We start from the raw sequence: 26649 nt of genomic DNA on the forward strand, positions 1-26649 counted from the left end.
CATTCATCAATATATCAAAATGTGTTTTACTATTCTTTTATTTATTTTTAATTTGTTTTTTTAACACGAGTTATTGAATTTAAAATAAATCAAACGAAATATTTTAAGTTATGTTAAAAAATTAAATGTTTTTTTAGTTTATATAAAATTGAGATCATTTGAAGTTACTCTAAAAGAATTTTTGTTTTAATTCTCTTTTTAAACTGCATTTTAATTGTGATCATTAACTTTATTGTTAATTCGAGTCATAAATGATGGATTTTACACGAGTATGGTCACGTCTACTTTTCAAAATGACATAATTTTTGGGTATATTTTTTTTTTATTTAAAATTTTAGAAACTAAATGTGCCCGAACTCCGGTATTTTCAACGTTGGATCAGTTTCCACAAGTCCCTTAACCCAAATTTGTGGTTGCAATGATTAAAATGTTTGACTGTTCTTTACGCGTTCATTCATAGATTTCCAACTTTTCGGAGCTTATGTTTAATTAAGTTTTACTCCACGAAATACTTTTAGAAAAAAAAAATATTTTTAATAAATTAAAATTACCTTATAAATAAAATAAAAATAAAAAAGTTATACATAAATTAGTGATGTGAAAACGGACTATCTGGTTCGACTCGACCTGACCTGGTTCGACTCGATCTGACCCATCATAGGTTGATCACTTAGTAAGTTTATCTAATTCGATTCATTTATTAGCGTGTCAAAAAAATTCAAACCCGATCTGGCCCACCATAGGATTGGTAGATAAACGGGTTGACTCAGTGGCTCACCTAATTACATAAAAAATTACAAACTTTTTGTGATTCAAATCTAAACAAATTTCACTAAAAAAAAAATGTGCAATATAGATGTTTAATTAATTTTAAAAATAGAAAACTTAAATAATTTTTTCAAACAAAAAAATAAATATTTTTTTATAAAATTAAAATTAAATTTTAATAAAATAAAATTACGAATGTGAGTTTGTGGGCCAATTCGTCCACTACTGGTTCAACCCGCATGAGTCTGGTTGATAATTGACCTGTATAAAAAAAATATAATTTTTTCAAACCCAACCCAACCTGAACCCATGGTAAGATTAATTTACTCTAATAAAATAAACTTTATGGAGAAGTTGACAATTGGGATTTAACTTTTATATGAAGTTAATAAAAGAAACAAATTGGCCTTGAGTGATTTCATAACATTAAATTAAAATCAAAATAAAATGAATTCCTCTTTTATATTTAAATAGGCATATACCTTTTCTTATAAAAGAATTTGAAAATACACTTTAAGTATTTCCCTTAAAAGAAAATTATAAATTACTGAGTAGCAAGTAAAGAGTTTTGAGGAGATGATAAAAAATTTTACTTTATAAACATTAATTTTACGAGAACTATTTATTTTTTAATATAGTTAAATTGATCATGACTAAATTTTTCTTCCGAAATCGTGGTTTTCGAATTTAACGTAACATTAACAACAATTACACACTTTGGAACAATTTTTTTTTTTTTTTTTTTTTTTTTTTTTTTTTTTTTTTTTTTTTTTTTTTTACGAATGGGTAGTTTGAACACAAGAACAGATTTTCACCAATATTTTATTTACTCCTTTCCCTTCCTAATATATTGTAACTGTATATGTTTATTTAATTTTATTAAAACATCAAAATTTGTTATTCAGTATCTATATACCAAAAACATCTAACATGGAATTAATGGATATGAGATCACCAGTACATTCATATCAGATATTACTAAAATTTCACATCTTAACTATGTTCATACTTAAATATTAAAATTAAAAAATTTCTTTTTACACGAGATCAAGTATGAGATTTATTTATGTTGAATATAATAAAGTATACATGATATTAGTCTTTTTTTTATTAAATATACACATAAAATCATCTATTTATAATAGAAACTAAGTCTAAAATAAAAATAACAAATAATAATAAACTAACTAAAAATAAAAGATAAAGATAAAATAAATATAGTATATCTAACACTCTCACTCAAACGGGTCCAAACAAATCATATGTACCAAGCTTGTTGCTAATATAATCAATAAAGACTTAGTGAAAATATTTGTTTCTACACTCGAGTGACACCAAATTGTTAATGATTTTCCAAGACGACATAGAAGACGAAATATCAACCTCAAAGACTCCTCTAAGCAACAAATATGGGAGATTACTCTTTGTAAATCTCTTCCTCTAAATCGCCTTTGAAGAATGCATTGTTTACATCTAGTGGATAAAGAGATCAAGCACAAAAGTCATCTTTGCCACGAGAGAAAAAAACATATATGGACAGGTCAAACACAATTGTGACAGGAAAGAGATCAAAAGAGACAATAATGGAAGAAGTTATTGATGAACAAGAAAGAGAAACCTTAAAAATTAAAGATTCTCCAATCAAGGTACTTGAAAGAGGAAAAAGAGCTTCAAAAGACGTTGAGAGCACGTAAGAGCTTCGTTGAAGGTGTCATTGTCGACATAGTGGTCGCTTGACCTGGAAAATAAAAACTGTGTGATCGTCGGTCAAAAATGAAACTTCGGTATTGCCGACAATGGTAAATGGCGTTGCCATCGGCAATGAGTGTAATGGCATAAACAACACAAAAATTTTCCTCAAAAGAACTAGGTTCTAGATACCATGTTGAGTATTGTGAAAAACTGTCTGCAGGATTAATTTTCCTTGTGTTGAATATACACATAGTATTCTCCGTTTATGATAGAAGAAATATGAGCTAAGCTCAAAATACAAATAAATAATAACAAACTAACTAAAGATAAAGATAAAATAAAGATAATATATCTAACAATATGAGATATTAACACTCCTAGAATCCAAGTTATAATAAACTAAATCCAATTATTATAATATTTGTTGTTATATCTTGAGTTTAATTTATTTGTTATTATTTTCTACGTACTAACAGGTCTACGAAAGCTTATGAATACTTTGTTATGACAAAATTGTCTATAAAATTTATACGTCTAAACATTCTCATGTTTTGAAGTTTAATAAAAAAATATTAAATGAAATGAGAATTTGAAAATGTCACTGGAAAAATAAGATAAGTAAAAACATAAGAATTAGATTCAAAAACCCTACCATATATAAAAGCTTTAGGAAAACACTTAGAATTAAAATTATAATTAAGAAACACAAAATAACTAAGCTAAAACATTTTATACAAAGTTAAATGACTCACAAGTTAAAATATCTAAGAGAATTATGCTAAATACTATATCCAAAGATATTCGATTGAACTCTTGAAAAGTAAAAAAGTGTTAAGACAATTTCCTTGGCAAAACTCTTTAAAATCCTATATATATTATTTACATTTAGATATAGAAATATAAATGATGCATGGGCAATTAATTATTAGAAATAATCGAAATACTAATACTAATAGATATTAAAACTTGAAATACAATTACGGTCTTTAACATGTACAGAGTCAAAATACAGTTTTCTCCATTCACATGAAGAAAAAATGTGGTTCCCAGGTTATTGAACTATTCGTCTGTGATTACCGTAAAATTTCACCGTATTTGTCTGATAAAGGAATCCAAGTATTTCTTTAAATTCTTTTCTTTTTCAATAATATAACATAAAGAATTTTAAGTTTTCTTATTTTCCAGTATGTTTAATTATAAAATTGAAGCAAATCCTACTTATTTTAAATCTAACTCATTCTGATAAAATATGACGTTGTAATATCACGATAAATGCAATAAATAATAAATTTTCTTAAAATGAGTTTTGAACATCTCTAACACTATATTATTAGAAAATGAAGTTTAAGGTTTTCGATAACGTAAATCTCTGACATGTCATGAAATTATTTATTTGAAAAGAAAAATAAAACACTATATGGTTTGATGATTTGTTGTTGTCAAGGTATCACTGCTGAGATTGGAAATGGTTGGGAAGGAGAAAAGTAGTTGTAGAACTTTTTGGGTGATGCAGCAATAATTGAAGAAGCAAAGTTTTCATGTGTTGACGAAGGTGTCAAAGGTGACGGTTACCACCGCCACTGGTCATCCATTCAAAAACATGAGTGAGACTAAGCAATAACATTATTGAATTTGAAGTCATGTCCATTTCCATGGAAAACAACATATATTGCTTATATTAATAAATTAAATTCACCTATGTCTTTTTTCTTCCTTTTTTTTTTTTTTCATTTTCACGTCATGAATATTAGGTTTCTGTACCATCAGGGTCAAGGTTGAGTAATTACTACTTGACCAAAAGGATTTACTTCACAAAAATAATAAAAAATATTAATTGTAATTCTTTTTCATTCTTCGTAAATGTGTTATATATTTTATAAAAAATAATTATTGTAGTTTTTTAATATTTTAAAGCTAAGTTGTTGAGTCCATAATTGATATATCGAGGAAGGTTTTGCACAACTGCCGTGCAGGTTAAATTGTTAATGTAAATATTGAAGCATTATCACTTATAATTGTATTAGTTAATTATTTATTTAGGTAGAATTGATAATAAGCTTTAATTGTACATTTTTAACATATATTATGGTTGACACTTAGGTTGAAGATGAATCTCCATCGTTGGGAGAACTTTCGTGCAAACGAGAGAGATAAAGAACAGTGAAGAAATTTAGCCCAAAATTGACTCATGCTATTTCATTTATGTTTTTAAAACGAGTTTGACGTTGAACAAGGGTGTGACCAACGTCATTGCTAGTAACAAAAGGGCGTTAACGTTATACGATCTTTTCTTGAAAATCTAGACAGAACAGTTAGCTATGAGGGCTAACACTATATTGAAAATTTCTTTGTACACCGAATCAATATATAATGATGTTAAATCTGTCAACTGAAGCAAAAGTTATGATCATTTAAAGATCTACAACAACTCACTTTTCAAATAATTTTTAAACATTAGAAAAACACAAAATTAGGGCTCTTGGTGATTTTCAAATAATTTGGTAAAAAAAATTCAACCAAAAACAATAATTATAGCCATCATAACCAAAAATCACAAGTAAATAGTCAGTACACACTACTCACTACAAGTAAATAGTAAGTATACATCATTCACCACTTCTACTACTGCAACACTACTAACATACATAATAAGGATTAACATCAATCTATGGATGATGGTGCATACAAACTTGTCCAAGCCACATTTCCATAGTTTTTCACGTTTTTATTTGTGATAACTTTAGTTTATATTAGTTTATATAAATTTGAAAATGAGTTCTGGATATATAAAATGTCAAAATTGAGTTACATTGGTTGGTTTTTTGCATTTCAGATTTGGTAAAACTCTAAAAATGATTCGGTTATTGAAAAAAAAAGACAAACTAAGGATGTTTGGAAATGTATTTTTGGATGTCATTTGACTCATTTGACGTCAAAAATATCCATTTTCAGACGTTAAGGACGTCGAAAATGGCAATTTTCATACGTTAATTGACGTTAGAAATGTTCATTTTCGAACGTCAATTAATGTCTAAAAATGTCTATTTCCAATGTTAGTCAACATCTCTTGGTATGACGACAATGTTTTTGCAGACATTAAAGGTAAAAAAGTAACATACGTCAAACCCCTTTTTTGCACTTGTGCATAAAGTCTTTTAACGTCAGTTTTAAGGCACACCGACACCGATCGATATCTGTTATAGAGGATCTGATGTCAAATTTAATTTAGACATCTATTACAGTAGGGCTCAATGTCATTTTTATAATTTGAATTACAAAAATGTCACCAGTCATTTTTGAAGTCGACTAGGTGACGTTATAAGGGTTTTTTGTACTAGGGTCTTACTTTAATTAGTATTGTCAAAACGGGCCACCTGACCCGACGCAGTCTGACTTACCACAGGTTGACTACTTAGTAAATCAACCTAACTCACCAACTCACTTATTAGCAAGTCCAAAAAAATTTAAACTCGGTCCAATGCATTTCAAATTAGTGGGTTAAATGGGTTGTGATAAGGTTCAACATAAAAGATTTCTAGACAATCTTCTCTTAATAGACCAGGTTTTAACCCATTTTGATAATACTATTTTTAATATTTTTTTTTGTAACTATTAAATGTGTATAAATTATTTATAGTTAAAACAATGATTAATACTAACATAAATATTCTCTTTCTACTAGGTATACCAATGAGTTACACTGGACATGGATTTAGGTGGCGAAAAACGAGTTAAAGGATCATGTTTATAAGAAACACGTTTAAACTTTAATATTCATCCTTATCCCACTGGATTATACTGGGTTCACATACTCTATGATTCAATACATCATCGTATTTTTTGTACTTTTAATTTATACATACATTTTAAATAATATTTATATTAAGTTATTAATTATATTTTAATTTAAATATGAAAAATATATTTAGAAATAAAAGTTAAGTATTTTATTATAGTTTTAGTTTAAGGTTTGCTATATAATTATTTTATAATTTAAATAATTTAACTAATAATTAACTCTTATTTCTAAATGTTAAAAGTCAAATGTAAACAAACCATTACCTATTATTTATCAAAGATGGGAAGGATTCACAACAGGTTATTTTCAGACCCTAGTTTTTGTCAAACTTTATTTCTTAGTCAAAATCACATTAACATGAATCCAACAATGGACTATAGTTGATTACCAGGTTGTAATTTTACAGCGGTCAAGATGGCGCAGGTAAAAGTCAATAGATCAGGAAGTAGGTGACAAATTAAATAATTTGTTAGTGTAATAGGTTTTAAAAGTCTACTACTTTAATTAATAAATTATATATAATATAATCAAATGTACACACAGTCCACTGTATCCATCAAGTTAATATTGATTAAAATCGGAAAATGTACAAAGTTGAATGTTGTGATATAACCCAAAAAGATTTTATTTTTGTGTTTTCTACATCTTGTTCTATATGCTGGTATTTGTGGTTTGAATTAGCTTTGTAATTTTGGTAAATATAATTGATGGTGTAATATTACTTATTACTTATTAGTGATTTGCTAAATAAATTATTGATAATAAATGACTTAGGATTTCTTTATTACTTGTTATTTTCTATTTAGCTCATTTAAAAACTTGGGAAATTCAACAATATTCGAAGGTAATAATGTAACATTGAAAACATATTCCAAGAGAATTCGCTTTTATAATTTATCATTTTTTATAAGATTTTTTATCAACAAAAAAAAATTCATAAATGTGATTGTACTTTGGGTACTCATTTACAGAAAAATATAATGTACAGAAGTAGTTTAAAGAAATTCCATATTACAAAGGATAAATATAGTATTTCTAAAATATCTCAAAAAGTTATTTACATTCAAAATAACATAACAAAAATTTATCTTATGCAACCACCAAAATTTTAAAATAATAATATAAAGAAACTATTGGAATTATTGTTGGCTTATAGAAATATTTACTTTGCTTTAGACAACAAATTAATAATAATTCTTTGAAATTAGTCAGAGACAAATTTCGGCAAAATTGGAGCATTGTCTTTGTCTATTTTATTGCTCTTCATCGGTGTAATTTATGTTTTTATTTTATTCTCTACTGTTCCAATTAATAATTCGCAATAATTAGCTAGGCTGGAAAAAAATCTATTGGGCTCGGATCCACTTTTCTAATCACTAGTGCAAAAACACTGTTTAACGTCACCCATAAAATGTTGGTTTCGTGAAAAACCGACGTCTATTATTGTACGGTGGCATTATCGTAAATATAATAGTAAACTAGACGGCAGTTTCAATGTTAGGCGACGTCTGTGACATCATAGACGTCGCACCTGCCGCAAACCGACGTCCAAGACCCTGAGGTATGTGATAAGACAATCAATTCGACGTCGGCTAGAAAAGGGCACTGAGGTTCAAGTCACTGAAAGAAATCAAACGTCAGCTTTAGACGTCGGATCCCCTGAATACTCGACGTCGATTGGGCTACAATTAATGTTGTTCACCTAATACCCAGGCGCTTAGACGTCACATAGTCAAACGGTGACGTCTAAGGCCTGTCTGGAAGGCGGGAAGACAAAAATTCTTCAATTTAGACGTCAGTTCTGAACGTAAGCGACGTCTAAGTTCCTATAATTGATTATTTTCACCAAATTCAAGGGTTTTAGACGTCGGCTAGGAGGGGCACCGACGTGAACTACCCCTGACAGTAAATCAAACGTCAATCTTTTCAGCTTCTTGACGTAGAATAGACGTCGGATCCCCTGAAACACCGACGTCTATAGACGTCGGTTTCTAAAGCAACCGACGCCCCATTTCATTTTAAATAGATCGCGGACTCTTCTCGCTATTCAGTTTCTGATCGCGTCTTCATCTCTTCTCATTTTTCTCTGCTTCTCCTCTTCTTTTACTCGCTTGCGCACCTCTACTTTTTATCTCTTGCGGCATTGCATTGTTGTTTCTCATAACGTCATTGTCTTTGTCCTCTCCTTTTTCTCTCTTGCATCCCAGGTGCGTGGTTTCTTTTTATGCTTACCGTTTAAACTTTTTTTAGTTTTTTATCGATTATCTTGTCGTTCAACTGATTAAAATTTGCTTTCTTTGTATTGTGTTTTAGTGCAGTTTTGATCCTCTCTTTGGGTAACATAGTACAACATTCTCCCTTTGCTGGTTTCCTCACAAGACGAGTGGCGATCTTTTGAATTTTCTAGTTCTTCCGACCCAAAATGGAACTTGGGTCCTTGTCTACTTCTCGACACTGTAATTTTTTTCTGTTGCGGTTGAATAATGGGAAGTAGCCATGGACCCAGGTTCGGTTTTGGGTTGAAAGCACTAGAAGATTCAAAAGACGCAAGCTTTTTTTGTGGGAAAACTAGCGAGAGGAGAGTGTTACACAATGCTACCGAAAGCCTGGATCAAAATTGCACTAAAACACAAAATTGTTGTTAGACGTCGGTTAAAGCCATGTCCGACGTCTATAACAACATAGACGTCAGTTAGTGTCATTTTAAACCTCTTTATATATTCATGTTGACGTCGGTTTAATCATAGGTGGACATCTATATAGAGTAATTAGACGTCGGTGTGAGTATAAGCAGACGTCTATATATACGTCGGTGGATATCGTTAACCGACGTTTATATGGACGTCGGTTCTGAGGAATTGCGACGTCCCATAGACGTCACCCGTATAGACGTCGGATGTGAAAGTGACGTTAAAAGCCCAAATTAACCGATGTTAAACAGCGTTTTTGCACTAGTGAATGCTCTGACCCATTTAAGATTCATTTAATTAAATCTGCTTTTTATTTTATATATATTTCATAACCTTTCCAAACCAGAATTATGTTTTACTTAATAGATTTTGTATAGTATAACGGTTCAGTTAGCTATAGGTTAGACAATCTATTATTAGTAGGGAGTCTAAAAGAACCATCGCCAACACTGGATGGTTAGTGAGTTATAGGCTGCATGGTAAACCGTTAATGGGAAGCTTAGAAGAACCATTATATCAAGATCGGATGGTTGAAGAACTTAGTCGATTGATTATTTGTCAAGTAAATTGACCATAGTTAAATCTACTTAGACGTAAAGTGTGATTGTCTGTAATTAGTCGTAATTAGTTCGTTACTAATCAAAAGCTTACTCCAAAATCTATAAATAGAGATTTAAGAAAAATGGGTAGGTGATATTACATTTACTACACTATTAATACTTAAGCTACTAAATCTTTACTGAATTTGGCATCAGAGTACCTTCTTCAGGTAACCTCCAAGTGAGACGAACGAACGACACATACAAACGGTGAGACAAAGATTTAGGCCTGAAGATAACACTCAGACCTTTCCTCGACATACTAGACAACAGATCGCTGACCTTGACCTCCACACCAGAAACATTTGGCGCCCACAGTAGGGCTCAAGTATTCAACAATCAACAACTCTATGGTGATCACAACAAACATGATAAGCAATGTTGTATGGGAGGATTCAGAGAACCAGCCAAACCAGATTAAAATTATTAGAATCACGCAAAGACAAATGCACGTGATGCAACAAAAGTATGAAAAGGAGCTTATGACCCTTAGTGCCGACAATGCAGCCATGCATCAAGAACAAAGTGCTTGACAATCAACTCACAAGAAGTACCTTATGACCTTGAAGACTATCCACTTAATGGATAAAAAACCAAAGTCCATGCTGAAGTACCTAAAAAACATGTTGGGATAAACTTAAATTTTAGAGATTTATTATTTTATTAGGTTTGGATATAGTAATATTTGGTTTGATTTGATAGAGATAAAAGAGGAATGGGTAGTTATGATTTTGTGTTTGTTAGGTAGAATATTATTTTATGATAGAATAAGGATATTTTATTTGTAGGTAAGTTGATATTTTATTGACAGTTTTTATTATTTGTAATTGGCCCAAGGCCCAATTTGCACCTATTTAAAGGCTGCTAAGGTTTAATGAAAAGAACCCACCATGGATTGAAGAATAATATTATTTGTGTAAGGGAGATTTTCCCAACAATGGTATCAGAGCCGATGGTTTGGTTTAAGAGTCTGAGTGTCCGAAAAGAGAGTAAAAAGGAAAGAGAATAGAAAGGAAAGAAGAAAGAGAGAGTAAGAGAAACAAGAAAGAGAGATTAAGAGAGGGTTAATTTTGTAAACAATGTTTTTCTGGGTCAGTTTTTGTACAAGAGAGTGACACACGCCGCACGCGTACAAGGGAGACGTGCGCCGTGATGCACGCAAGGGAGACGCATGCCGCACGCGTACAAGAGAGTGACGCGTGCGTACAAGGAAGACGCACACGTTTAAGGAAGAACTGTCTTAAGCAAGATCGACTTCAAACTCTGAGAAGTGGAGAAGTTCGGAACATTTAAGGCCGTAGATGATCCTGGGAGAAGAATAAGCATATTTCGAGAAGAAAAAGGAAAATAATATTTACTTACTTGAATGAAAGTATGGTTGAATTTGAACTTTAGTTCTAGTGTTATTTTTAGTTGAACCAAAAAAGCCTTCGATTATTTTAATATCCATCACTTGAGTAAAAATAAGTTCTAGGTTATAAAGTCTATTTTCATTTGAGCCAAAAAAAAATTGAAAGTATGATATTGATCTCTGTGCTATTTTCTCTTGAGAGAAAATTCTCCACTTGAGCGAAAATATCAAAAAATCCTAACTCATGTAGTAAAACAAGTAAATTTTCAAATGTTTTATTCGAAAACAATTTGTCAAATACAATTTTTAAACACTTCAAAATATCTATACAATTTATAATTTGTTCAAACATCATCCTCACTCATTTCAATTCAACCTAATCATTCAAACTCATTTTAGATACTTTTATTCACACCAAGCTCATAAATTAACATATTGAATATTTTGGTTCAAATAACTAGGTGAGGGGGAAAAAGCATCATTCAACGTTAAACAACTTATAGATTATCCAACAAACATTTTTAACCAAAACTCATATCATTCAACGTTAAACATTCAAATAGTTCCCAAACCAAGCATCATTTCTACATAGAAACTATAATTTTGTAACAAGGTCACCTTTACATCGAGATCATTTATCATAAGGTTCTATGTAAAGACATATGTTGCTTCTCTTATCTAAAACATCTTTCTTCAAAACCAACTTCTAAATTCAAATAGTAAAACTTTTTAAAAGAATGGTTAAATATGTCTATAATTCATAAACTTAAACACAGAATTAGAATTTATATATGTCTCAAACTTTCATACATTTTTTATTCTTAAACTTAAGAAATGAATGGTTACAGACATTTCTATTTTTACAAAATGTAACCTGAATCTAATACATACCAAATACGTTCCAATGATTACAGCTATTATTTGGATGAAGTTAGCCAAAGTGGGTCCCTCCTGCACATTAACTTAGGTATGATGATTGGATACTGTTCGGTCCCTTTACCACAATACACATAGCAAGTGTTTAGGACAGATTCAGAACACCCTCAGTTAGCAAAAGCCAAGGCTGTCGGGTGAGTTCGTTTCGGACACTCAATTCTGCATAATATTAATAGCAAATAATTAATAATAATTATAATAGTAATAATAATAATAATAATATTATTATTATTATTAATAATAATAAATAATAATAAATAATAATAATAATAAATAATAATAATAATAAATGATAATAATAATAATAATAAAAATAAATATAACTACATACGTACCTTCCTCTTCGAAGTCTAATAAGTCAAGTTGCATTCTTATTTTGCCTGTGTGCTAAATATAATTATAATAAATTTTAAACACCATTAGAACAAAAAAGAAAGAGAAACTATTCTGAATAAGACATACTACAATTTTGTATGACTACTATAGAACATTTAAATGTATTTAATACGTACATCACATTAATCTAACCAATACTACAACAATAAAACTCATAAAATATTACTTTCTCTGATATTTTCTTCTTGTTTAGGCTACAATATGTTGTAAAAACCTTAGAAAAACAAAGATTAAAAATTCACCCAAAATTCTCGAAGGCTCCACTAAATATGAGAAATCATTCATTGTGATTTGATGAATAGAGGATATCAGTCTCTTAAGGTTTTCCTTTAGCTTGAATGACGAGAGTGACTGCTCAAACAATACTTAAATAGTAGTCTTCTGTATTCAAGATTGAATTTTTTTTTACTTGTACTTAATAATATATTAATATATGTATATAATAACAATTATGCACAAGCATTAGAAAGTGGGTTTAAACTTAATTCAATCCACAAAATTGGCTTATAAAATAAGATTTGTATTCACTTATATATTATAAATTAACCTTATTTAGTCGATATAAAATTTCCAACAAACAGTTCAAAAAAATTTTTTAATGGATTTTTTAAGAAACGATATGAATAAAATATAATTCCACCCATAATAAAAAAGTGAGTTTATATCTTATTGACAGTTATTTGACTGTGATTTTATCGTCACAATAAAGCCCCACATTCTATGTTGCTCTCCAACTTACCAAAAATACTCTTTGAATAGTAAGATTCAATCAGTAAGATGATTAAGAATAGTAGACCATCATGTTGATGTATCGATCATATGGATCGATAATATCGAGCATGACCGATCAATTAACCATCTTAAAAACAAATTAACTCAAACCAACTAAGTAATGTTATTAAGGTATAAAAGGGTCATAATTAGATTGATGATAAGTAAAAGTCCAATACAAATAATAGTTCTTTACATTGATTATTGCATTTAAAACCTTAATACTCATACACTTACTAATTTAAATATTGGAATAAATTTTGTTGGTATTACCTAAAAAATTTACGACGAATATGACACACTCGATAACAAAACAAAATTAACTGCAAGACCAAGTCATAAGGAGTTAAGAGTAATGGACTAGTAGAAACATTCATAAACATCTTATGTATAAGACCTCTTTTAAACACTAATGAAGTTATCCGTAATACAATTATTAATTAATTTAAAAGTTCTAATTGATTCTACAAATATATATTATTTTTTAAAAAAGATGACCCCTACGTATATGTTAGATATATGTATTTTTAATAATAATAATATAATTAATTATATACTATTAAGGAGGTAAGAATAAATATAAAAGAAGAACGATATTGAAAATTGTTAATCATGTAAAATTTAAATATAATTTCCACTAATTTAGGAATGATAGATGGACCCCTATTATAGTTGTTTTTTCGAAAAAATTTAGTAAAATCTATGGTAGATGGACCCCTGTTTGAAAAGAAGTTAGGCCAACACCCAAAAGCTTTTCACAAACAAGATAAACCAAAGTCTTACTATTTACTTGGAATTGCACCCAAGGTCTTTGAATAAAACCTCCTCACTTTCCCTTTAAGCATTTTTTCCGCTGCTATCTTTTATGCTTTCTTAAAACCCATGTTAGAAGTGTCAAAAAGTAGGTCAAAACTAACCTATTCACTTGATTTTCTAATAAGAATTCGAATCGGATGAAGTTGAAAATAAATTTTGTTAAAAAAAAATCACAAAAAATATTTCTTTTTTTTTTCAGAAAATTTTGTTTATTTTTAAACTTAATAGGTTGATAGTTATTCCATCAATATGTAATGAGTCAATCTAAATCAACATTTTTAAGATTTTCCACAAGTTGAATTAGGTTAACCCATTTATTAAGTAAGTAAATAGAACTTCTAGAATTCTATTGACTATTTTCCCAGCTCTACTACTTATATAATTAAAAGAAAATCTCATTTAATACCTGGTCTTAAACATCACAATCTAATTAATCATTGTCACAATCCTCAGTGAAATTCAAACTTTAACTGTACACCCACTAATTACTTGAAGAATTAATGAAAAGGTTAGTGAAAACATGTAGTTTTAATAGGTGTTACTGTTTATTTTAGAGGCTTTTCTTCAATGACGGTGCAGCCAATTGTGAGACTAAAATAAACATGATCACGATGGAACGATCTTCATTTACTTTTCTTTTCTACTTTGTTGAAGGTGAGTAATTCCTTCAAGAATTTGAGGACATTTTGTGGGGACAATAGGTCATATATGTAGAATATGACATTGGCATGGAGGAAACCCTATGCAACCTAAACCGGCAAAAGAAAGAAAAAGGGGAAATGCAAGACTTTAAGATTTTAATACGAGATTGTTCGTTAAGAATGGAAATAAAGAAATTGACACTGAAAGGTCTTTTTTTTTTTTTATTATTATTTACTAATTCAACATGACGGGTATGATTAAGTGGTTGCTGTCTGTTTTTAATCTATATATATTTGAAAATCAATTGATGGGAGATTAAATCAAACAGTGAGAAAAGAAAAAACACAAGTGAGGATTGAGTTTTATTAATCATATTAGTGCTACAAAGTACAATACTAGTATTTTTCGAGTTCATAGCACCAACTCTTTTGAATATTCTTTTATCAATTCATTCTTAATTCAATCAAATATTATTTTTCAAACTATTATTGGCTAACTAACTTATAGTATAAAATAAGTGTTAGATATATTATCTTTATTTTATATTTATCTTTTATCTTTAATTAGTTTGTTATTATTTTTTATTTGTATTTTGCACTTAGTCCATATCTCTTCTATTATAAATTGATGACCCTATGTGTATATTCAACACAAGAGAGATTAGTCTCATACATAATTTTCAGTGTATTTTTTTTTTGTTCAAGTATTCTTTTTTCAAGTCATTTCTTGTTCAATCAAATATCATTTCACAGATAATTTTGACTTAAATAAGTATTCTTTCACAAACTACTCTTAAAAGAATATTCTTTAAACAGCGATCACTTACAACAAATAGTTGAGTATTTTTTACAAAGCAATCACTCTTGACTAAAAAATGGAAATTGAAAGGTTTGTGATCACTAATCACAATTTTTTCTTTGCTAAAGAAGATAATCACTTTTCATTATGCTCTCATTTCATTTCAATCTCAAGTGTTTCAACCTCATTTTTTTTTCCATCTCTCTTTTCTTCTCTTGTTTTCTATTCTTCTTCATCTCTTCATCTCTTTATTATATTTTTTATTTGAAGAGCATCCGACTGTATATGCATTGAGGTGAAACAAAGTATTTTTAAATGTATTTCTTCATTTATTCTTTCCTTTTCACCTTTTCTCTCTTTTATATTATGCAACAACTATTCTACATCTTCCTTAATAGTAGTAACTTTATTTTCTTCAATTGATCTATTTTAAATAAGCATTTTTTAAAGATGATCGTTGGATGCTGAGTTAATTTTTAGGAAAGCAAACAACCTTTAGGTGAGAGGTTAGACTTTAGTCTTTTCAACAAATGTACAGTGCTTTATCAAAGTAGTCATCTAATTGTAGCTTGTACAACTTTGTCAGAGTGGAAGTTTTCGAGAAACATTAGATTTTATATACTTTATAGTACATGCATTACATATTTTGAATGTTTATAGCCGTTAATTTGTATTTCTTTGTTCAAAGCATCTTGTCATATGTCTTGTGAGTAATTAATGCATCTTTCAAATATATCATTCAAGAAAGGGCAGAACATGCATAATACTTTTGACAATATATGACATAAGGCATTAGACTATTATGAAAAGTTTTTTTAGATGTATAGTTTAGCATGTTTTTCATTAAACGATGTTCCTTATAAAATACTTTTACTTATTACCCTGCTTTTGATGTAAGACATTTAAGTTTCAGTGTTGTTATAGTTCTCAATAAAAAAATATTTTAATTTGAGAGCTTTGAGAGCATATTCTACTATTTTGTGCATATTCTTATAATTGTTCCTTCATGACAAGTCCTTAAGTATATTATCTCTAAAGCTTTCATGTAGACTTTCCTTAATGATTAGACGTTTCCGGTAAACAATTTGTTAGACGATATGGACTTTAGAAAAACATTGTTGTGTATGTTCTTACTTTGAGAAGACTTTATATTAGTATTTGGACGATTTACATAACCTCTTGTATAAAGCTTTAGGTTTTCATTTGACTTGAGAAAGTGTTTAGATGTTACAAGTCAAGTAAACACTTTTTTTCTTGAAAGAATAATTCCTTTAATGAGTATTGTTAAACTTCAAAACTCGGATTGCTAAACGTTGTAGCTTCTTTAGGCCACACATTTTTAACTTCTGACTACATTTTTTACACGTTTTCAAAAGAAAAAAATGGTGTAGGGAATGGATAAGTTAAATAAGATGAAATTTATAAAAAAGTGAAAGAAAAAAATTGAATAAAGAGATTTATCATCTTTAATTCTAAACATTTTAATTAAAAGTAATTTACAGTTCATATTTATTTCAAGAATACACAAATAAATGTAAATATTAAAATAAATAAGGTTACTGTCTATTAAGTCAACATTTACATCATTTATTTTTAACATTTATTTTAGTTAATATTCTTTAAACGGATCATTTATTTTTAACATTTATTTCAGTTAATATTCTTTAAACGGAAACTAACTTATTTATTTTAATTAACATTAAACCAAAACTAACTTATTTACTTTTAATATTTATTTTAGTAAACATCCATTAAGCTAATATTAAAATTATTTATTTTTAACAATTTCACTTAATATTCAAGTAAATACTAAGCTTAATTAATTTTAATATTTATTTTAGCTAGATTATGTATGTTAAACGGAAATTAACACATTTATTTAAAGAATATAAATTTGTATTTTTTAACTGTTTTAAAAGTAAAATATATATAACTTAGCGTCTATACTAATTAGACACTAGAATAAATATTTATTTATTAAAAAATTAAAAATAATTTTATATTTTTTTACTTTTTAAAAAAAATAATCTTTTATGTAATATTATCTTTAATAGTATCAGAATTTAGTTAACTTTGGTACTTAGACACTAAATTTGTGTTTTCTTTAATGGCAAAAGCACAAGAAGCTAGTAATGAGTCCATGTCAAATACTTTGACATATTAACAAAACATACAAAACACAATAAAAAGTTATAGTTCCTATTTTTCTAAACATTCTAATACGATAAAATTAAAAGTGTTTTTTAACTGACCTAAATTATATATTGTCAATAAAATAAATTTTAATAAAACTCTATACCTGGCCTACTTTTAAAAATGTATGAACTAATTTGAGTTTGATAATCTATTATAGACATATATGAGACAGTTATACATATTTGCATCCCTAATCATGCTAATCTACTTTTTTATTCTATATAGAGGCCTAACATCCTTAATACAAATAAGTATATTAGCTTTAATGTCGTTTTCAAATGTATTAAAAAGTAAAAGAAAAGGCATTTTTATAAGAAAAAAATTAAAACAAATTATAAATAAAATAAGAGTATTGAGTCCCACATTGTTTCCTTATTATAAACATAAAAGTATATTAGTGAAAACACATTATAAATAAATTATGTAACTTTATGGTAAATATTTTTTATTTATTTTGTAAGTAATTTTATAATTAAAAGATGGTTAAGTTTGAAAAAAAAATCAAATTAAAAAAATATTTAAATTAAAAAATAAATTAACAAAATAGATATTTTAATTTAAGAAATAATATTTAAAGAGTAAAACTGAAAAATATGAACACATAAAATAAATCCTTATATAGGTATTGATACACTTGTTTAAAAATTATAAAAAAGTAATACCTAATTTAAAACTGAAAAAGAGATTATTGTTTTTTAACATAATATAAAAAATAAGTACCATTTTTGGTAACATAAACAATCTCTTAAAAGTGTACTTAGGAAGACACATCTATAAAGACCTGTTAACACACTTTACCTACAAATTATTTTTTTCAGACTAAATAAATCAAAATATATTTTATTTCAATTATTTTGTCTGTCAATTTTTCAGAGAAACAGTATGAGAGAAACCTAAGACAAAAACATTTCAAAATCCAAAAAAGGATTTTAAACGAAAACTTTTAAATGAAGACCAATTTTAATGAAAAAAAATATATTTAGAGGCTAATTTCTTACTTAAAAACTAATTTAGAAATATTTTTTTTGTAACCAAAACTTTGATATTTAATATTATTTAATATTAGTAACTAAATGAGATATTAACTTATAATAAAAATGATTTTAATTACTATTTAAAAACCAACTATAATATTTTGAAACTAATTTAGTTATTAATAATTTTTATCTAAATTGGTCACTACATATTTGATAACTACAATTTGTCATTATTCAATTATTTTTTTGTAATATTTCTAATAATAAAGAAAAGAGTTTACTCAAAATAATATAGTGTGCTAGACAATATGTTTTTAGAATCTATCTATATTGAGATTTGATCTCTCCAATGGAAAAGAAAATATCATCACAGTAGAGATTGACAAAACCTATTGAAGTGGAAACATGTCTAACAAAAATCTTTAGCAAATTATTATATGTGGTTATGTCACAATCTTAGTTAACGTCACTTGTCTTTAGAGATTACAATGGAGTATTTTAAAAAAAATTTGTAGAGACTAGCAATTTCTTTTTAAAAGTTACTAAGCAAAAAACAAATTTATTTCAAATTATAGTAATAAGAAACAATCAGATATATTCTTATTTACAAATTTTAAAACTTTTGTTATCGTTTTATCCTTTTCAGTTGTCTCTATCGTGTCATTTATTTTATCTTATATTTCTTTTTCATGTTCCTCTTTTTGTTAATTGACATTATTGTGAAAATAACATTCTTCGTCTAAATTAAACGAAAAGTTTGGCAAAGTTTGGTTGAGTTGGTGGAATTTCAATTAAATATAGGCAATAATGTTAGCTAGTGTGTCACCACATTCTCAATGCACAAAATCATGTAACTCAATAACAAGGTCAACTTATCAAGTTATGTTGTAGTTGATAAGAAAAAAGAGGGGACATTTTCACATGACTGGTTATTAATTATTAGTAAGGATTGAAAAATAAATGAATAATTGAAGTTTTCATACATATCCACATTTTTATGTCACTTTTACCAAAACCAATCGACACTTCAGAATGCATGCACGGCACACCAAAAGAGATTTGTGTGCACAGGTAGAAAGTGAGAGGCCATTACAAAATAAAGTTTAGGCAAAACCTTGTGTTTTGCAATAAATTTGTAACCTGTCGATGAAGGTTGTTTTTTTTTTTTTCTTTCTTTTAATGGGTTTTGACAAGGAATTTCAGTTTGGAAAGCTATGAAATGCAAGTTTGAATACTTATTGTTTTGGTAGAGATCTGTGTAGGGCTGGGAGACGTATCTTTCTGTTATGATTCCCTGTCTTTCAATATTTTGAGTTCTTTATTCAGTTCGTTTGTACTCTTTGATCGAGGGAAAATGTATCTATAATGACACTCCGACGTTCAAGTCAAGTGTCTGTTGAGAGACTTTTTCTCACAGTTGAATGTTCAATGTTTGCCACAAGTTTATCACAATTGAGTATTATAAGTCCAATCGAACATACCTGACTTTTGGTTCTGACCTTGTATTTATAAATCGTCTCATGGATTCTAGACTTAACACAAATCCAATAAAATAAAAACAAATTTACCTTTAGATTCGGTTAGTTGCTCATAAACTATTGTCGATTATGAATATCCTAAATCATTTTGTTATTATTTACTGGATTGTTATGATCCAATACAAGTCACTCAACCTTCGGCCCAATTACGACATAGACACAGTATTTTACTAAACGAATCAACTCTTTCTTCTAATCGCTTGACCCAGACCATGTACCATACACTTATCATATCAAAAGTAGTGCCAATTTGAAAGATACATATAGATTAACTTCAATTATTTCTGAAATAATATTTTATTTATTAAATAAATAGGTTGAAAAGTTTCAATCTTAAAAATTCTCCACATAAATTAGGTTGAGTTCATCGGTAAAGGATGTTTAGATTCACTATAACATTAAATAATATTTTAATTAACTTTTAAATATCTTAATTTCATGGTTTTTTAAAATTTAAATTAAAAATTGATCTATAAATTTATTATTAATTTTAAATTAATTATTAATTATTTTTCATTATTTACAACTTAATTATGAGGTTTGTGGCCTAACCTAACTTAGTCATATGAAAACATTAGAGTTGTCAATTTGGCTTAGCTTAGATGATTTGATTTTGGATCACATAACTAAAAGTCAAAAACACCCAAGACCAAAATGCCTATATAAGAGAAAGCCGACAGGACCAAAATGGTAACAAGAACCATATCAGTCAAGGTCATGAATCGGTCTAGGTTAGGTGGTCTTATAAGCTATGAAGCACGTATACCAATAGAGACACACACAGAAACGACACAAACATGTATAAGAGAATATAGTTAAATTGCAAAAATATAGGAGAGAAACAAAATATATAAATATATATATATATATATATATATATATATATATATATATATATATATATATCATAGTATTAAACTTCATAATATTAAAAACATTATAAAAAAATCTAAAAAAAGAAAAGCTTATGTAAATCATAGTATTTAATTTTTATATTTGTTTATTTTCATTGAAAAATATAATTTATAATTTTGGCTCATCAAGAAATAGGCTAGAAATATGAAGAATTTCAATATCGAAATTGGAGGTCGAGAGTGGATTGGGCTAAAGCACTTAGTTTAGTCGGTTAAAGTTGCAGGTTGAACTAATTCCATTAAAGCAGAAGGTCGAAATGAATCACTTTAAACCAAAAGTTGACCCAAGTTGGTGTCGAAGATTGACGCAACTCAACTTGGGTCGGAGGTTGACCCAAGTCAGTTTGGATTGGAGGTTGAGCACAGTTAAGAGTCATCTCAATTTGAAAGCTTGATCCTTCAACTTGAACTGACTCGATTTGACTTTCAACTTAGGTCGACTTATTTGACCTTCAACTTGGATCGACTTATTTAACCTTTGATTTAAATAGACTCGTCTTAATCTTCTATACATGTTAAATGGATTTCACCTTTAATATAGACAAAAGGTTTTAAAAATTAATTAAGATTTTGTAATAAAATCAAGTTACTTTAATTTTAATCTTAACTAACTTTAAGAGAGAAAGTTTTAAGAACTTAATTTTGTTGAAATCTCTAGTTTGATGGACAAATAAAATGAAGACTAATTTAAAATAAATTAAAATTAGCCCATTAATTAACTATTAGTTAAATTTTCACATTTAAGAAACATTAATTAACCAAAGATGCAACGTGTAATTTTTCTATATACTTGATGACGAACAATTTGTTAAGTCGGATATAAACTTATAAAAAAGTTCGAAAACATTTGATGAGTTCGCAGATCATTAGGCTTTATAAGTTAGTTGGATATACAGTTATAATAAATTTTCATTTATTTAACAGGTCAGTTTTAGCTAACCTTTTTAAAATATTGAGGAACGAACCTTAAACGATTCATGACAACTATAGGAAGAAAGGGTGACCAACTTAAAATTAATTATTTTAAGAAATATATATGTTATTCAGACCGTATATTAGTAGATCATATAATTCTCATTAATTTTTAAACTAGGATTGTATGTATTGGAGAATAAAAAATTGTACTTTGTTTCACGTAATTAATTGAAATATCATATTTTTTTTAAAAATTTGGGTAGAAATGTTAGTAACTATTTTGACAGTAGAAGAGTTGAACTCATAATTTTTTTTTATTCTATTTTTAAAATATTTCAAATCAATTTTATATCTTTCCAAGGTTAGTGAGAAAGTTGAACTTATAATCTTTTCTTAGATTAGTTTAATACGTGGATATTGATTTGTAAGTAATAGTTTGAAAAGGTATAATAATTATAAATATAGTTAAAAATATTATTTTAGTAAAATAGGATTTTTCATTTTACTACTAATTTATACCATTATTAATCTATATCATTGTATAGAACAATTTTTTTCTATGTAAATAATTTTTTTTTTCAATTTCATTATTTTTTTAAATTAAAATAATTATTTTATTGTCTCTTATTTTAGATGTTAATTTAAATTTAACTGTTTTTTAAATTAAATTCATTTTTTTACTTAAATTATTAATTTTTAAAACTAAATTAATTTATATATATATATATATATATATATATATATATATATATATATATATAGTTTTAGGTTACAAAAATGTCTCTATTAAAAGAAAAAATAACTTTAAATCTAAGGGTATTTAATAATTTTAAAATTTAATTTAAAATAAAAAAATAAAAGGTAGTTATTAAACATCCTGATTGGTCCACGTGTACAAAAGAAGTTATTAGCTTTTATTATATATTTTTTAAAAGGTAGTTATTTTTTAAAATAAAAAATAAAATAAAAGGTAGTTGTTTTTCTAACCAAAACGGGTTTTATAAAACCATACACGTTCCATAAACCCAGACGGGTTCTATAAACCCTAAACCATTATATTTTTTAAAAGGTAGTTATTTTTAAAGAAAAAAATAAAATAAAAGTTAGTTGTTTTTTAAAATTAAAAAAAATAAAAGCTAATAACTTCTCTCATAGACCAATCAGAATTTTTAATAACTATCTTTTATTTCTTTTATTTTAAATTAAAATTTAAAATTATTAAAATACTCTTGGATTTAAAGTTGGTTTTCTTTTTTAAGAGGAACATCTTTGTAACCTAAAATTTGGGAGTTAAGTTGAGAACATTTGATGAGGTAGTGATAAAGGTTCAAGTTTGAGATTATCTGGACACAAATCACCTCTCTAGGCAGTGAACAATCAGGAAAAGTAAGAAAAAGACAAAAGAAAAGAAAAAGTGAGAAAAAAAAATTCAAAAAGAAAGAACTCACAGTAAGGAAAGGCTGGAAAAAAGATAAGAGAGTTATATATATATATATATATATTTCACTAATAATAATAATAAAATATTCATGAAAACGGTTACATTGAGTACATGTAAATATGGTTTTAGTCTTTTAAATATCTTGGTTTTAGTCGTTACAAATTTTTGTTTGACTTTTGTTTCCTTGGAATTTTTATTTTATTTTACCCTTCTTAATTTATTCTAGTCTTTTTCAATAAATATAACTTTTAGTTTAAGTCCTTTTATATTTATCAGAATAAATAATTTACATAAAACAATAAAAAAAATATTGGACTGAATATATAGTTTTATATATAAATAATATATTAAATATTATTAAACAATTTAATATAGAAAATGTATTCAATTCTATTTGTTCAATTAAATCTGTTTTCTTCAAATAAATAAATTGATTGGATGTGAAATATAAACATGCAATCTTAAAAAAAAATTAAGTTTTTATGACATATATATGATAAATAATATATTAAGTGTGAATAACATGTATTAACAAATGAGTACCTATCATATAATACATGAGAAATATTATTATAAATAAAAATAATTATGTCATATACTAGAGCTACGTCATAGTAAAAGTAAATCAAAATACGTCATAATAAATTACACATAATTGATAACTGATAGTTTTTTGCTGTTATAGAATGCACACTCCTATATGACTAACTATGACGTGAATTTACTTATCATATGTTAATTTTATTCGTCATGAAAAAGACGCTGGTGTGAATATTTCACATGGATTAAAACAATATAAAATTATATTTATTTTACAGAAATCGAAAGTAAAAAAAATTTAAGGAAAAATTATTGAATAGAATTATATTTGGAGTACAAAAACATGTGCATTTTAGATATACTCATCTATCCAACTAAGATGACCTTAGATATTGGGGTTGCATATGTAGAACAAACTCAAGAACGAGAAAGTCATGCAAATGCAGATTACAAAATGTAAATAATGAACAAAAAAAGACTTTTAAAAACAAAACCAGTTATAGTAAAAAATGAAAGGTAGATGTTTTCATATAGGAAAAAGTTATTTTAAGAACACTTCTTTAACAACGTTTTGACAACACACACGTGACAGCTTGTGATTGGTCCGTTTTAAACATTTTTTAAAATATAAATTCAAATAGACCAATAAAATGATGACACGTGTGCCGTTGTCAAAAAAATTGTCAAAATGTGTTGTCAAAATATCATGATCCTTTCATATAATGCCATGACTCTTGAAGAAACATAAAAAATAGAAAACATACAAATCATATTGAAATAAAATGCATATATTGTCAATTGATAACACATCAAAGGATGTGAAAATGCCTCTAAACCTTACAATAGAGGGAGATTATAAATTCTAACTAAGCAAAGCTAAACTAATAATTTCTGAGTTGCTGCCAAATGCTCTCAACTCTCCTTGAACAGGGTCTGGGAGGAATTTCATGATCAAGTTTAAAGTTGCCACTGTCATGGACATCTGAATTGCCATATATTGTTGTAAGAGTTTCATTTGTGACCTCTCCTTCACAAACTGGACATTCCTTTGCCTTTGGATAAGTAGATGTCAATGGCAACTTGTGAAAGCAAGGCCAACAAAACAAGTGACCACAACAAGTCAAAACAGGATCCTTTGCCCTCTCCAGACACACATTACAGTGAAACAACTTTGCAGGAAAACCCTCACCATCATTGTTTCTCAATCCCAGTGCATCAGCAACCAAATAACTACCCTTTCTTTTACCCTCTCTCTCTTCTATAATTTCTCCTTCAAAATCACCATCTTCAAGATGAGCAACTGTCACCACTTCTCCATCCTGGTTAACTATCTGAATCGGAGCATGACTCACTCGTCGCCTCTCACGTTGCCTTGCCCTAAAAGCTGCACCTTCTAGCCTTCTCAGTCGCTCTTTTATTCCATCCAAATCTTCATTCAGATCAACCTCCATTGCAAACTTCAATCCTATAACACAATCTAAACCAATATAGAATGAATGATAATCAAGAACACTAACAATATCGAAAGATAATCAAGAACCCTAACAACGTCAAATAATTTCAAAGATAAAATTCATAATGTTCAATGACACCACTGATAAGATCTACCACTCTTTCTTTTATATATTTTAGTTTCTTTCCGATTCACTCTTGCTTCCACTCGTGTACTTTTGAACAGGCACTCCTTCTTCTTTTCCCCTTTTGTAATAAAACCCGAAAATTCGAACGAATGATAAACAAACAAAAAAAATGTACAGAAACCATAGTAGATTAAAACCCCTATTATAAAGTAAACCATGCACGTAAAAAGAATTCGACAATGAAAGAGAAAACTGATAGGACGAAAGAGTAGAGAAATTACCTATGTATTGTTGATAAACGTTAATATGCCATGAAGAATTGAGATGGTTGTAATTGATATCTAAGTTTGTGAGATCAAAATTAGGGTAAGGTAATGAACAAAATCATAAAGTTGAAGTGCGTGATGCTGAAAAAGTAAAAGGTCGTGTTGCGATGGGAGTACGAGAAATAGGGTTTGGGGATCGGATGTGTCCACCAGACAAGGTTTTATACTTCATTTATGGTAATAAAGGTAGAATGGACACAAATTACAACTTTTATACTTATCTCAATACAATCCAATTGAGAGATATGTTTTTTTATTAATGATTATTTAATATACTTAAATTTTTTACGTTCATATCACATTATTTTTACTTATTTTTTATTTTGGGTTAAATATGTTTTTAGTCCTGATTTTGGTTTTAGTCCCTCTTTCAAACTTAGGTACAATTTAGTCCTTCAACTTTATAAAACTTTGGTTTTAGTTATTTTTACCAAATTTTTTTAACTTTATTTTGTTTACACTGTTTGACACATTTTTTCTTCAATTTCTTGAATGTTAACCGAGAAACGTGTTTTAAACAGCAAATAAAGTTAAAAAAATTTGGTAAAAATGACTAAAACCAGAGTTTTATAAAGTTGAAGGACTAAATTGTACCTTAGTTTGAAAGAGGGATCAAAACCAAAATCGTCTCAAAGTATAGGGACTAAAAACATATTTAACTCTTTTATTTTTTTTAAAAGATATAAAACTTTACAATTTTATAAGTATTTTATTCTTATATTTTGTGTCAAATGAATATAAAAATATATCATGATATTATTACTTTTTTTTATTATTATTATTATCAGAAAAACAAATATATTAAAATTGACACCGTAGTAATCTTTATACTTATTAACATGAACAGTAATATCTTATATTTGTATATGGAAAACAAATTAAAGGGACAAGATTCTTAGTATTCTGCCTTTAAAGAGTGTAACTGTTCCTTCCATTCTTTAAGTTTAATTAAAATCGGTGTGTG

General features: G+C 27.6%; 1 protein-coding gene across 1 annotated transcript; it reads right to left on the reverse strand.

Moving 5' to 3' along the window:
• Window positions 1-24660: 24660 nt before the first annotated feature.
• On the reverse strand, window positions 24661-25828 carry LOC106760562 (E3 ubiquitin-protein ligase RNF185). Its single transcript, XM_014643983.2, has 2 exons — window positions 25641-25828; window positions 24661-25256 (listed from the first exon to the last, which is right to left on the reverse strand). Exon 2 carries the CDS (start codon window positions 25228-25230, stop codon window positions 24661-24663), a length of 570 nt encoding a protein of 189 aa, XP_014499469.1. The 5' UTR covers window positions 25231-25256; window positions 25641-25828.
• Window positions 25829-26649: the final 821 nt, after the last annotated feature.

Source organism: Vigna radiata, chromosome 5 (genome assembly GCF_000741045.1).
Source record: "Vigna radiata var. radiata cultivar VC1973A chromosome 5, Vradiata_ver6, whole genome shotgun sequence".
NCBI lineage: Eukaryota > Viridiplantae > Streptophyta > Magnoliopsida > Fabales > Fabaceae > Vigna > Vigna radiata.

Excerpts from the sequence above, each read along its gene's own strand:
- LOC106760562 (XM_014643983.2), bottom strand. The coding sequence starts at position 25,230 with ATGGAGGTTGATCTGAATGAAGATTTGGATGGAATAAAAGAGCGACTG.